General features: G+C 49.0%; 6 protein-coding genes across 6 annotated transcripts; 2 read left to right on the top strand and 4 right to left on the bottom strand.

Moving 5' to 3' along the window:
- Positions 1–528: 528 nt before the first annotated feature.
- Positions 529–2,825, top strand: BGZ61DRAFT_459523 (uncharacterized protein). The gene is made up of 2 exons (XM_046246924.1): positions 529–2,752; positions 2,809–2,825. Exon 1 carries the CDS (start codon positions 562–564, stop codon positions 2,389–2,391), a length of 1,830 nt encoding a protein of 609 aa, XP_046098890.1. The 5' UTR covers positions 529–561; the 3' UTR covers positions 2,392–2,752; positions 2,809–2,825.
- BGZ61DRAFT_363484 (uncharacterized protein) lies at positions 2,698–3,752 on the bottom strand (the record flags this gene model as incomplete). Its single annotated transcript, XM_046241439.1, has 4 exons — positions 2,698–2,752; positions 2,809–3,056; positions 3,174–3,334; positions 3,389–3,752. The coding sequence occupies 4 exons, from the start codon at positions 3,750–3,752 to the stop codon at positions 2,698–2,700; spliced, it is 828 nt and encodes a 275-aa protein (XP_046098891.1).
- A 1,099-nt stretch (positions 3,753–4,851) lies between these two features.
- BGZ61DRAFT_556600 (uncharacterized protein) lies at positions 4,852–6,211 on the top strand (the record flags this gene model as incomplete). Its single annotated transcript, XM_046255660.1, has 2 exons — positions 4,852–5,659; positions 5,713–6,211. The coding sequence occupies 2 exons, from the start codon at positions 4,852–4,854 to the stop codon at positions 6,051–6,053; spliced, it is 1,149 nt and encodes a 382-aa protein (XP_046098892.1). The 3' UTR covers positions 6,054–6,211.
- A 509-nt stretch (positions 6,212–6,720) lies between these two features.
- BGZ61DRAFT_459526 (uncharacterized protein) lies at positions 6,721–8,332 on the bottom strand. The gene has a single exon (XM_046246925.1). The coding sequence runs from the start codon at positions 8,317–8,319 to the stop codon at positions 7,066–7,068; it is 1,254 nt and encodes a 417-aa protein (XP_046098893.1). The 5' UTR covers positions 8,320–8,332; the 3' UTR covers positions 6,721–7,065.
- Positions 8,333–9,624: 1,292 nt separating this feature from the next.
- BGZ61DRAFT_521521 (uncharacterized protein) lies at positions 9,625–10,604 on the bottom strand. The gene is made up of 2 exons (XM_046252496.1): positions 10,018–10,604; positions 9,625–9,968 (listed from the first exon to the last, which is right to left on the bottom strand). The coding sequence occupies exons 1-2, from the start codon at positions 10,445–10,447 to the stop codon at positions 9,715–9,717; spliced, it is 684 nt and encodes a 227-aa protein (XP_046098894.1). The 5' UTR covers positions 10,448–10,604; the 3' UTR covers positions 9,625–9,714.
- A 134-nt stretch (positions 10,605–10,738) lies between these two features.
- BGZ61DRAFT_459528 (uncharacterized protein) lies at positions 10,739–11,579 on the bottom strand. The gene is made up of 2 exons (XM_046246926.1): positions 11,189–11,579; positions 10,739–11,139 (listed from the first exon to the last, which is right to left on the bottom strand). Exons 1-2 carry the CDS (start codon positions 11,534–11,536, stop codon positions 10,984–10,986), a joined length of 504 nt encoding a protein of 167 aa, XP_046098895.1. The 5' UTR covers positions 11,537–11,579; the 3' UTR covers positions 10,739–10,983.
- Between the last annotated feature and the right edge of the window lie 122 nt (positions 11,580–11,701).

Consider the following 11,701-nt stretch of genomic DNA (forward strand, 5'->3'; position numbering starts at 1 on the left):
GTTGCTTGTAGATGGTGTATCCCCAGCGTCTATCTCAGCGCTTGCTCTGGTTCGAGGTTTAGCCAATCTTTCTGACCACCTCGACGTTTCTTCACTCTTCTTGAAATAAAACCAGTTTCCCAAGATGAAAAAAAAAACCCAGCTCATCCGTTGGGATTTTATAACAATTATCTACTCGGTGCAATGCGGGGCTACTTGTAAATCTGTAATCTGGCGACGCGCCTTCTGCGTACACAAGCGGTTTTGCCGTCTGGTGGTCGTGATCCGCCCGACCACTAACAACGAGCTGTTAGCTTATGATTACCTCATGAACACTTACTTGACATGTTCAGCGCCAGAATAAAAAAGGAAGATGGAACGGATTGACACCTGCATCGCGACCATGCCTATTTCTATTTGTCTGGTGTTGCTTTGTTCCCGCCGCTGGCCGATTGGGTGGCATCGTGACTCAGTGGAAGTGACTAAGCCGAAAAAGATAATTCACGACTCGTCAGACAAGAATCTAGGAAACTCCACTGCAATTGTTACGATACATTGGCGGTCGCTCTTGTGCAGTCAACCATGGAGGCGTCTTCATCCCGCCAATCCAACATGGATTTGTCGCTGGATGATCTGCTGTTCTCCGTCGGGGACGACTCCGCAATGGCCGTGCCCTACGATGAGGCTGACGACATGATCCCTCAGTCTCGCAGCCCGTCGAGTGAGTTGGGCGCCTTCAACGTCATCCATGGAATTGATTCGACGGCAACTCTAGCCATGGAAAACTCAACCCAAAACAGGACCAATATCGACTGGCAGGCCAGTTTTGAGCAGGCAAAGGCGGTCGCAGCGGAGACAGATGTTGATTCAGCACAACCGGACGCTGGCTTCTCATTCTTGGACCAACTTGGCGGCGAGATGGAGATGGATGCATCGAAACACGAGGATTCCAGCGCGCCAAATCCTCCCATGACGGCCATCGACGAATTTTTCATTAAACGCGGCGCTTACAGACCGCTGGCTCCCTGCAACCATTGTCGCCGCCGTCGCCTCCAATGTCTCATCCTCCAGACGACTGCCGTCAACCCCAACCCCACCAAATCATGCTCCAGTTGCGTTGCTTTGTTCCGGGAATGTAGTCTGTCAGGCCGAGAGAAGCGCGACCCCTCGGCCTTTGAGACATCGTGGCCTGTCATCGGCCACCTTCACGGCGTGAGCGAGCAAGGGAGTTCCTTTGAGCTGCTGGAGGAGGGGCAGTCGAGCCAACCGATGGCGAGGGGGGCGTCGGTGTCCGCCCTGTCGAGCAAGAGGACGAACACGCGATCTGTGCGGAAGACGCGGGTGTTGAGGCACTGGTTTGCCAGCCACATCGATCATCCGTATCCATCAGAGGAAGAAAAGGTCGCTCTGTCAGGGCAATCCGGCTTGAGTAAGAGCCAGGTGGTAAACTGGTTCGCCAATACTAGGCGTCGGCATCGACTGTCCGCTCACTCACAGAGCAACCAAGGTAGCAAAATATTCCTCCAGGGATCTCCGATGCCGCATCAATTAGGCATGTCTCCAATGGAGCGATGGCGGAATTCCCCCCCGGAGGAGGACCCAGCGTCGGCTTCTGCTATCGAGAGTGCCCTTTCTACGCACTCAAGCAGTCATGGCTCTGCGGAAAATTTCGACTTGAGCTTCTTGGACCGCCCTGGTTCCTCCGCGAGTGCAGACTCGTTGCGGTATCCTAAACATAGCTTAAACGACATGTCATCTAACTCTGCCTCATCTTGTTACTCGAATAGGTCTGCCATCGAACCAGCTTTCATCTCGCGCTCTGCGAATAGCTCAGCTGGTGAAGGCTCCACACTCTCTCGACGACCAAATTCAAGATCAAAAAGCACAAAGTTTCAAGCCTTTCAATGCACATTCTGCCGCCAGAGCTACAAGAAAAAGTACGACTGGGTTCGGCATGAACGATCCATCCATCTTCCGGGTCTTGATTCTTGGGTCTGCTCGACTCCAGTGCCCCCTGATCAATCCTACCTCGTCTGGCGCATGAACGAGAGCAACCCCCAGTGCGTGTTTTGCGGCCACGCTTCGCCAACCGATGATCATATTCAATCGCACGAATTTGACACCTGCGCCGAGAGGCCCGTATCGGAGCGTAAATTTACCCGCAAGGACCATCTATGGCAGCACCTCATCAAGTTTCACCGGTGCCAGAAGTGGGATGGCTTCAAGCCAGACCTAAGCCTGCTTCAGCATCGGCAAGATAAGATCCACAGCCGGTGTGGATTCTGTCAGATGGCCACCGAGAGCTGGGAAGACAGGATGGATCATCTGGCTTTGCATTTTCGGTCCGGACTGACTATGGAGAGCTGGACGGGTGGTTGTGGGATTGATGATGTCGAGGATCATGGGTGTTGAGTCGACTTGGTCACAAGGCCAACTTGATTTTATTCGAATGTTGATTCATTAATGTATTTATAATTTTGCACATCCATTCTTAAACATAGGATATGTTGTTATGATATCCACAAGAATATAGAGCTTATTCTTCCAACCAGGTTGACACACAGCAAGCTTCCCCGACCTGGCTAACATTTTGTTTCTGTTGCTAGGGCCGGGGATTAGTATATCGATAGAAGAATAACACGAATTGTTGAGACTTGTCTCGATAGGGACGTCTGGCAAGATAGTTCAATGCTATGTTAATAATAAAGTTGTACTATTTTAGCTCGCTGAAAGCTCGCTGCTGCTAACAAAAACAACAAGAACGGCGGCATATCTAATACTGTTAGCCGCAGATTGCAAGACTAATAGTCGTGGGGATGAATGACTCACGCAGCTGTGGAAGCGAATATCTCGGCTCGTCTCGCATTTGTGATGAGTGCTAAGCTCCCAGCGAACAACGTGGTGAACACAGCAATCATGACGAGTTCCAATACTGTGCTCTTCATAAAATAAAACCCTACCATTGTTCCGATGAGGAAAAATGCAGCAACAATGACAGTTGCAATGTTGACGGCCCTGGTGATCGAGTCTTCATTGAAGCGCTTAAAGTGGCTGACACCATCTCGTGCTACCTCTTCCTGCCACTTATTAAAACTTATTACACCGGAAATGTGAGAGTAGCTTACCTTATCACGCCAATGTCGTCTTAGAAAGTCGGAGAAAATGTCGCTCTCTGCGCGGGGTTTTAATGCCACGAAGTCGTTAAAACCATCGGTTTTTGTCTCTTGGAAAAGCTCCTTGGCGCTTCCTCCAAGAATATGTTGCGGCCTCTCGAAAAAGTGCTTTACAGCCTCAATGACCCGATCTTCAGGCTTCCTGAGGCTTGCGATATCTTTCTGCAGAGCTAAAGCTTCATCTGAACAACTGTTAGCCAAGAGAGCTCTTATCTCAAAGATGAACGTGGACGCACGGTAATCTTTCAGCTTCTTTCTCAACTCGAGAAGAAGATCCATTCTTTCCTTTGCATCTAGCCTGAATTCACTGCCTGGTTGGCACTGCCGTATGAGCGTCTCCCATGTCCTGGCTGAGTCTTTTAACCCCATATCGTGGCCATCGACGGTTGATAAATGCATGGCATCTACTTTATTTTCCAGTTCAAGCACTTCGCTTTGCATGTAGAGCAAATTTAGCGCAGCCAGCCTGTTGAACTTTCTGAAAATAAGTGCCTCGTCGTCAGGGTCACTGGCCAGCCAAGATGCCGCTGCGGAATAACCGCCATGTCGCTTCAGCCGCTTCAGCCGCTTCAGCTCTATGTCTTCATCAGGTTGCTGCATGGAATAAGATTGACGATGGAAGCCATCAGATATCGAGATGAATGCTGGGTTGTTTTAAACACAATCGCATTTCTGCAATCGCCAAGCCGCGACGCGAGAAAACATCACCAGGCAGCAAGGCGCCCAAGCTGATAGAGCATGAGAGACTTGGTCAAATCATGTGTCTAAACTATTGCATTAGCGTAGGCAGGTATGCGCCTCACTTGTGCCTTAACTCCCGCACCAATTGTTTAAGACACGCAGCCCGGCATCAGGCCATCATGGACATGTCCAGATCTGATTGGAGATGAAATGTGCCGATAGGACAACATTAACAGGGGTAGAAGGTAATGAAGCCAATCAATCTTCAACACCTCCCTCCGAACTCATTTCGCTACGGTCAGCTCGTTGCACAGCCTGCGAGGCATCCACGCCATAGAAATTACTTCTCAAGTCTCGGCCGTATCCTTAAATCTCTCACGCCTGTGACCCCTCGAATCCTTTGTCTAAAACGGTTCTTGTCTCTTATGCTCCATATCTCGCACCATTTCTCCACCAGTGTGTGTTAAATAATACTGCTTGACTCTACCCGACACGTCCAGACACAATGAGAAGGAGGACTCAGCATCCGTTCAGCCATACGGCTTGGGATACAGATGAGGCTAACCAGAATGGCTTCAAAAGTCCACAAACTGGAGGCAAATAGTGTATTCATTCCGTTTAAGCTCAAAGTGATTATTCCAAACCCATTCTAACATTATGTAGTCGGACCGAAAGCCTGCGGTCTCCACGAAAGCGGCGCGTAGCCAAGAGGCGTAGGGCGCCCTTGGTTGACCAACTGGCGGATTTTATTCCAAGTCAACCGCTAGTCGAGTGGGAAAATCCGTTTCATCTTCATCAGTTCGCCGGCTGGCTCCCTGATTTCCTTGAGAATTTATTCATAGACAGATCAACTTTCAAGCAACGACATCTCTCACCTCCCGCCCCTTTATCCTTGAGCTCTGAGCAGAGGATGAAAACAGTGATCGAGTTTCTCACTGTACCGAAATCTGATTCGGTGAACCTCCATCAGTCAGTCGATACCGACACACGGGAGGCCAAGTTTTTGCCTCAAGCAAGAATGTTCAGCATCGACGGGACAATCAACGACGTTCAGATTGAGGCCAACGCTGACACCGGTTCTAGCGTCAACGTCATTTCTATGGACCTCGCGAGGTCCATGGGATTGACACCCGAGCCTGGGACGCAACGCCACATCCTTCTTCCTGCAGGACAAAAGGTCTTTTCACCGGGGAGAATTAGAGGGCGCTTCAAATTTAAAAACGAGGAAAAAATACATGAGCTCTCTTGCGTTGTTCTGGAAAACGTCTTTTACCCACTGGTTCTTGGGTCAAAGTTTCTCAAGCTGACCAAGACGTTTACCAAATATATGCATCGTCTCAAGCGAGCGTTCTCAAAAAGCACTCGAATTTCCCTGAAAATGTTTGGCGAGGAGCAGGAGTTTGTTTCTGGGTACCTCAATGGCTCCAACTGCTTTGCCGTCCCGGATTCGGGTTCGAAAATAATGGCCGTCTCTGGCGCTTTCGCCAGAGCGCATGGCCTGGAAGTCCATCGCGGTCCAAACCACCAACATCTTATGGAGTTTATTGATGGGTCCGAAGCTCTCACCGACGGTGTTATTAAGGACCTACAGTGGCAATTTCGCCTCGAAGACATGCCCTTACGATGTGACTTTCATGTCATTGAGAACCTTCCAGTCGACGCGATCCTCAGCAGTGCACTTGTTGACGAGCACGACGTATTTTCCAGATACGAAGACCTCTTAATCGATATGGATTCATTGAAGGGCAGTTCGGGAATATATAACATTCGATTGTCTGAGATAGTTCAAAACATCGAGTCTCTGGAAGGCAGCTTCGAGCATGATAGTAAGTCCATCAAGGATCTGTCCATGAGAGGGAGTAGAGCTGACGTATTTTAGTGAATGCTGATCCCCCATTCACCGACGAAATCATCGAGAGGGAAATGGCTCGGCGTGATTTGATTCGTGATCAAATCAATTGTCTACCGACTGACGCACGTCTGGATCGCGAGGTGCAAGAATTGAGGAGACAGCATCGATTCGAAGACGACTGGAGGCAACATCGCGAGAGACTTGCCTCCAATAGGCAACAGCATCAAACGCGTCCTTTGGCCTCCTCAGCCCAAGCTAGGACTCAAATCATACCTCCAAATGTGGTGGCAAACGGCTGCCCAAGCAACACGACTCTCCCACCACGTGGCCGGTTGCGGAATTGGGCGAGATGGATGGGACGACAATGAAAATACTTCCAGGGGTTTTTGAAAATTACAACCAATACTATAATGATGCGAGTATCTATGGCATGAGGCCGATATGACTATGCCCCTTGGAAATCTCTTCGTACCCTGAGGGTCGGAAACAGATTCCCACGAAATTTTGTACACTTAATACAAGCCTGAAAATGAAGAAGAGGTTGAAATTGAGGTTTTTAAAGTAGTGGCCACGTCAAATTAGTATTAAAGATACTAGAATACATCGTTTTCCCCTCGGAAATGCCCAAGGTCCGAGCCCCACGTGTTGTGATCATAGCTTCCTAGAGCCCTCGTTTAAGTGATTGATTTATCATGAATGATTCACTTCAATTATCTGTAACTGCATTGTCATTAGAGTATTGTAACATAGTACGGATCTCGTCTGATATGGAGGTGAGGCTTATCACCATGTCATTCAACTGCGAATGTAAGCCAGCTATATAATTTGGTTCAGAATTAGGCAAAACTATTGGTACGCGTGAATGCATAACAATACCTATCTTTCATAACGTAATGGATCTCAGCTGAGATTATAGAAGTGAGCGTTAAAAATGGTTGTCAGGTTGGATAAAGGTTACTGAACTGAACGGAGCCCATTGACAAAACCCGGTACGAAGAACACTGAATAGAGTACACGGGGAGAATATCGATCAAGGTTTGATCATGGGCTAATATCAAAATCTAGGCATCTATTATGTAAAATCGCGATGGCAGTTCATATCTATTTCATAAAAAGCATCTTGTCTCTGCGCTCATAGGTCCATTTAGTAATACCAATCGTAGTATCAATTCGATATCTTTGCAGGATACTGAGACACATATCTGTCGGCAAGGAGGATCTAACCATTCGCACTTTTTAGGTGGGCCATTGTCCAAACCGATGTCGACCAGGTCCGGATGAGCTGGTTGTTGCCACAAGCTCAATGTTAAATTCGGCACTCCTTTGTTCAGACAAGTTTTTAATTCCAGCATATCAGTTCGTCCATATGTCGTATCGATCTCAACAGGTAGGGCAATCCCAGCAAGCCTGGTCGCTCCAGCCGACGCCGTTGGAGGACTCCTCGAACCCAGCACTGTCAAGAGAGTTGGTGATGAAGACGCAGTATTTTGACAAGCGATCGTATGCGGAGGCAACACAGCGAGCCACCTGGGCGCAGACGGCCGCGCATTGCTCGGGCGTGCTCTGGTAAGGATAGACTTCCTTAGAGAACGCCTGCGATGGCTGCGCGAGGAAACCAGTGGTCTGGCAGGAGACAGTTGGATCAACACTTGGATTAAGGGAGCAGCCCTCGCCGTTGGTCAGGCCGCATGTAGAACTGGGTGCGGTTGTCGTCGTGGTCGATGACGACGAGGTGGTTGTTGTTGTACGGGATGTGGTAGAACTAGTGACGGTGGCAGACGTCGCTGAAGAGGTCGTACTCGAAGGAACTGCAGTTGACGAGGCAATATGCGAAGAGATGTATGATAGCTGGACTCCACTGATGTTTTCGGGATCAACTTTATCAGAGACGAAGATCTGGTCGATGTAGATTTCGGCCGAGCCGCTTCCGGTACAGGTCAGGGCGAATCTGATGAAGCCACTGCTTGTCCGGGCAACAGCCTGGTGGACGAATTCGAGCCACGCGACGTTTCCATCTGTGATCTCAGCCACCACAGGGAAGTAGGGCGTTGATCCGAATAGTTCGTTGCCGTAGTAGGCGTTGACTCGGCAGGTGTTCGCGACGTCGTTCCTCAAGATGGCGTAGTAGAAACGGACAGTGTAGGTGTTTCCACTGCTTAAATCCGAGAGTTGCTGCTCAACCATGGCGTTGTAGTCAACCTCCTGTCGCTTGTCTGGGGTGACTGTCTGGGTTCGCGAGTTCATCCGGACACAGCCTTTGTCAGAGCTACCGCCGCCCTGGTATCCCGGGCCCTGGACTTGTTGACAGTTTCCATCGCTGTTGAAGTCGCTGATTCCACTGGGAGTATCCGGGTCGGTTACTGCAAAGTTTCCATTGACGACCTCATTAGTGACGACCCGGGGTGCTGGGGTGGTGCTGGACGACGCGCTGGGGTCCGTGGGAGTGGCGATGATTCCGCTCGAAGAAGAAATGCTCGACGGCTTGCAAAGACCCGCCGCGACGAGATCGACTGCGCCCGTGAGGGCCAACACGACGAAAGTTGCTGCAGAACGCATCGTGGAAACGAACGACTGTCGGGTAGAGCAAACGAGGAACGACAGCCTAGCGCAACGGTGCCGTAGACATGGCCACATATATGAAGAGCCCGTCCAGACGCCATCCCGTCACTAACATTGCGCCCTCCGCACGCGCTCGCATGATGCTCGTGTTGACCGGCGCTTGTGTGCAATAGTCTCTGGAGATGAGGGTCCCAGCTATCCCAATTGAGCCGTCCAGCTTCTTGGCCTCCATCGCTTGGGGCCATTTGGGGACAGCGCCAGGCCGGGAATAGGTCTGTCCCGGCTAGTTATTGAACGCCCACAGGCCGGGAAGACATGGCAACGGCGTGCCTGAAAGGAGCTTGAAGCTATCGGGCAACGGGTAATTCGACGTCGGTTAATAAACGAGTCTAATAAATTCTTATCGGAGTCTAGGCAGTCGATCTTCTAGCGATGCTGCCTACAACGACCAGCTAAGCCTTCATTATTCGCGAAACGCAGGCTGCGTCTCGGCTGGTACTTTGACTTTTTTATAATCTCATTTTGGGCATCTTTTGCGTCCTGGCATCTCATTACCATTCGGCAACACTGGAGAATTGAGCATCGCAACTTGCTGGAAGCGCCTGGGGTGGAGTCAATAAACATCCTGGGCTGTCAGAACTCCATAATTGATGCTCGAATTCAATAGCGCGTCCGCTAGCTCCCAGCCACAAATTACCCCTGACTTGGGAGCCCCTGTGCCCTGCATCTTCGGCAGGGTTGCCACTAACGGCATGGCTTCCTTTCTAAATACACGGGGTTTTCATCGCCTTGAGAGCGTGCTCGTCTAATCTTGAGCGGGTCGATGTGAGACGGATCTCATAAAACATCGACGTGACTGGCTTGATCTGATTATTGGATCTCGCTCAGTCTTGCCAAGTCAATCTTGAAAAGCTCATTCCGTTCGCCACTGGCTCACACAAGACGTACAAATGAAGCAAGGATTGAGTGAGCTTTCAATGATGCAGAATTGGCACATCGTTATTATTTCTACAGCTGACTCCGCTGTTCCAATATCTATTGTAGCCCAGCTCCATTCCACTGTCACGTTTGCGATTGGGTTTACTATTCGCACACATACGTATGACTTTCGCACAGCTGTGCAATATTTTCACATAAGACTCAGCTGAATAAATTTGTCTGGCGGATATTAACCGGCGAAGGGGCTGGATTTATTAATTATTAGTTAACTAAAAATTTAAAATAATAACGAGGAAGGATAAATACTAAGAATAGTCTCACTAAATATACATTTTGAAAGCTATCTCGGATGTGTTATCGATAAATCTCTTGGCGTTGGGGCATATAACTGTGGTTGCAAATGACAATACTCAACATAAAAGAAAATGTCGAGCACAAGTTACAAAGAAAAGATACGTATTATTCTGATTAATTTCATGTACTAGATCTGTCGCACCATAACTGTCAGTATTAAGATTAAGCCAAACCAATTCACTCCTTAGTTGCCCGCTTCACCACGTAGAATGTTTCGTAGCTCTCATTAGCTCCGTACGGTGTGAGATCATGAGAGGCCTCGTCAAGTAATTCGAACCCAGCCTTCAGGTACATCCCGAGCGCCTTTCGTCCCATCGCCACTAGAAGGATGTCCAAACCGAGACTATTCGCCATTTCAACGCCAGATTGGACGAGCATGGACCCTACACCTCGTCGGTGATGGTCTGGACGAACGCCAAGATAGTCAAGCACTGAATTGTTAGCGTTGCGACTATTGCCGGAATCTCTGGAGCTTCTTACCAATGACATCGCCATGCTCGTACTTTCGTCTCCATTGATGGATGTGGTCGTCAAGAGATCCCATGTCTTCTCGATAGCTCCAGTCTGCCCTTTCGTAAGGCTTATTAAAGGCTCTCTTCTCCTCGTCGCTAACGTCCGGCGTCTGCGCTTCAAGCCATTCTCCCTTTCGCGATGCCGGCAAGAACCATCTGGCGTACCCAACGATTTCACCAGACTCCACATCAATGACCTTTTGATGTCTGCGAATGTCGCGCTCCTTCAATAGGAGTTTAGGCATTCTTGCGCCGGCAGCTTCAATGAGAGAATCGAGGGTTCTATTGGGCCACAAGATGCTCCACCAAGTTTGTTCCCAAAAGGCCGATATGTTGCTTTTAGCAAGCGCAGCACCGTCGTCGACGGTGCAAGGGAACTCAAGTTTGTAAGGAGGCATGGTGCTTGGTAATGAATTTATCGGCTGATGTTGAGTTGTGAAGACCTTTTTTACTACAAGTCTTCAGGAAGACAGTGAGTATTTTATAAAGCTGGTGTATTTCTGCGAATGAGGCCTTATTCCGAAATAGGTGTCATGTTTTTTACGACCTTCCGATTTGGTCCAGGTTACGTGGCGCAGTTGGGGGAACAAATATCGGTGCCTGGACGGAGGAACACACCACATACATGGAATGTGGGGAGGTGTTACAATCGCGATTTGTCATGAAGAACTTTTGTCAGTTGAAGTAACGTGCTTTTTTGTTATTCGTGGGACAAACAAATACAAAAGAGGATGCCTAGTTGGCCAACTCTTATCATCAGTCTAACTTAACTTGTCGCGTGAAACCATACCCTTCACTCTGTCCATTTGGTGTGGGTCAATGCCGTTATAAGCGGAGAGGCTGGTTGGGATTTCAAGATGCCTCGGCTGAAATCACCAGGCAGTAACATCCATCGATCATTCCGTAGACGATTAAAAAAATCCACCGATATTCATCAATCCTCTTGGTTTAAAGGGCGCAGGTCGATTCCAAACTCCGGCGGATCTCGGTGACTCTGAACTATCTGGACAGCTTCAGATGGAACATATTCAAGTTCCACCAGTCGTCGAACAAAATCCATCGTCCACTCCTGGCACCTCCTGTTTGTTGCCTTCATAGAGTGTAAATAGAAGTTTCGAATGAGAGAGGGCGGAACTTACGTCGTTGACGGGTGCGAGGAAATTCTCACTCTTCCTTGGAGGAGGTATTTGAGTAGCAACTGCTTCCACGGTGCAGATAGGTTTGTCCTCTCTTGAAAAGTTTGTGAAGGGAGGATCGGCCACATGGATCCCATTGATAGACCCAACTAAAATAACCTCTTTCAATTCCTGATCTCTATTTGCATCAAAATTGCGTTTGAACTCGAGGTGAAACCCAGCCATGGGCGCTCCGATAACATGGATGACTGTGCCAAGGAATGGTGGGGTTTCCGGGTCCGTCGTGTGAAGATGGAGATCTTGAGTGCAGGTATCAGTATTCGGAATGAGGATGCCAAAGTGGGCGCGCATTCTTGACGAATTGCGAGATTTGATCAAATAAATATTTCGAGACATGGCGATGTATTGTTGCGTTGTTTTTGGTGGAGGAACTGCGATCGCTTTGAACATGTGGCGAGTAGGAGAGACATACGTTCCCAATGCTGCCTAAAGCTGGAATCCCCGTTTTTACGAATA

The sequence above is a fragment of the Ilyonectria robusta genome (genome assembly GCF_021365365.1).
Source record: "Ilyonectria robusta strain PMI_751 chromosome Unknown BGZ61scaffold_23, whole genome shotgun sequence".
Taxonomy (NCBI): Eukaryota; Fungi; Ascomycota; class Sordariomycetes; order Hypocreales; family Nectriaceae; genus Ilyonectria; species Ilyonectria robusta.

Bases quoted from the DNA above. Each gene is read 5' to 3' on its own strand.
- BGZ61DRAFT_459528 (XM_046246926.1), bottom strand. From the start codon at position 11,536: ATGCGCGCCCACTTTGGCATCCTCATTCCGAATACTGATACCTGCACT. The intron at 11,140-11,188 runs GTAAGTTCCGCC...CACTCTATGAAG, and splicing joins TCCTCGCACCCGTCAACGAC to GCAACAAACAGGAGGTGCCA.
- BGZ61DRAFT_459526 (XM_046246925.1), bottom strand. From the start codon at position 8,319: ATGTGGCCATGTCTACGGCACCGTTGCGCTAGGCTGTCGTTCCTCGTT.
- BGZ61DRAFT_521521 (XM_046252496.1), bottom strand. From the start codon at position 10,447: ATGCCTCCTTACAAACTTGAGTTCCCTTGCACCGTCGACGACGGTGCT. The intron at 9,969-10,017 runs GTAAGAAGCTCC...CTAACAATTCAG, and splicing joins CGAGCATGGCGATGTCATTG to TGCTTGACTATCTTGGCGTT.
- BGZ61DRAFT_459523 (XM_046246924.1), top strand. From the start codon at position 562: ATGGAGGCGTCTTCATCCCGCCAATCCAACATGGATTTGTCGCTGGAT.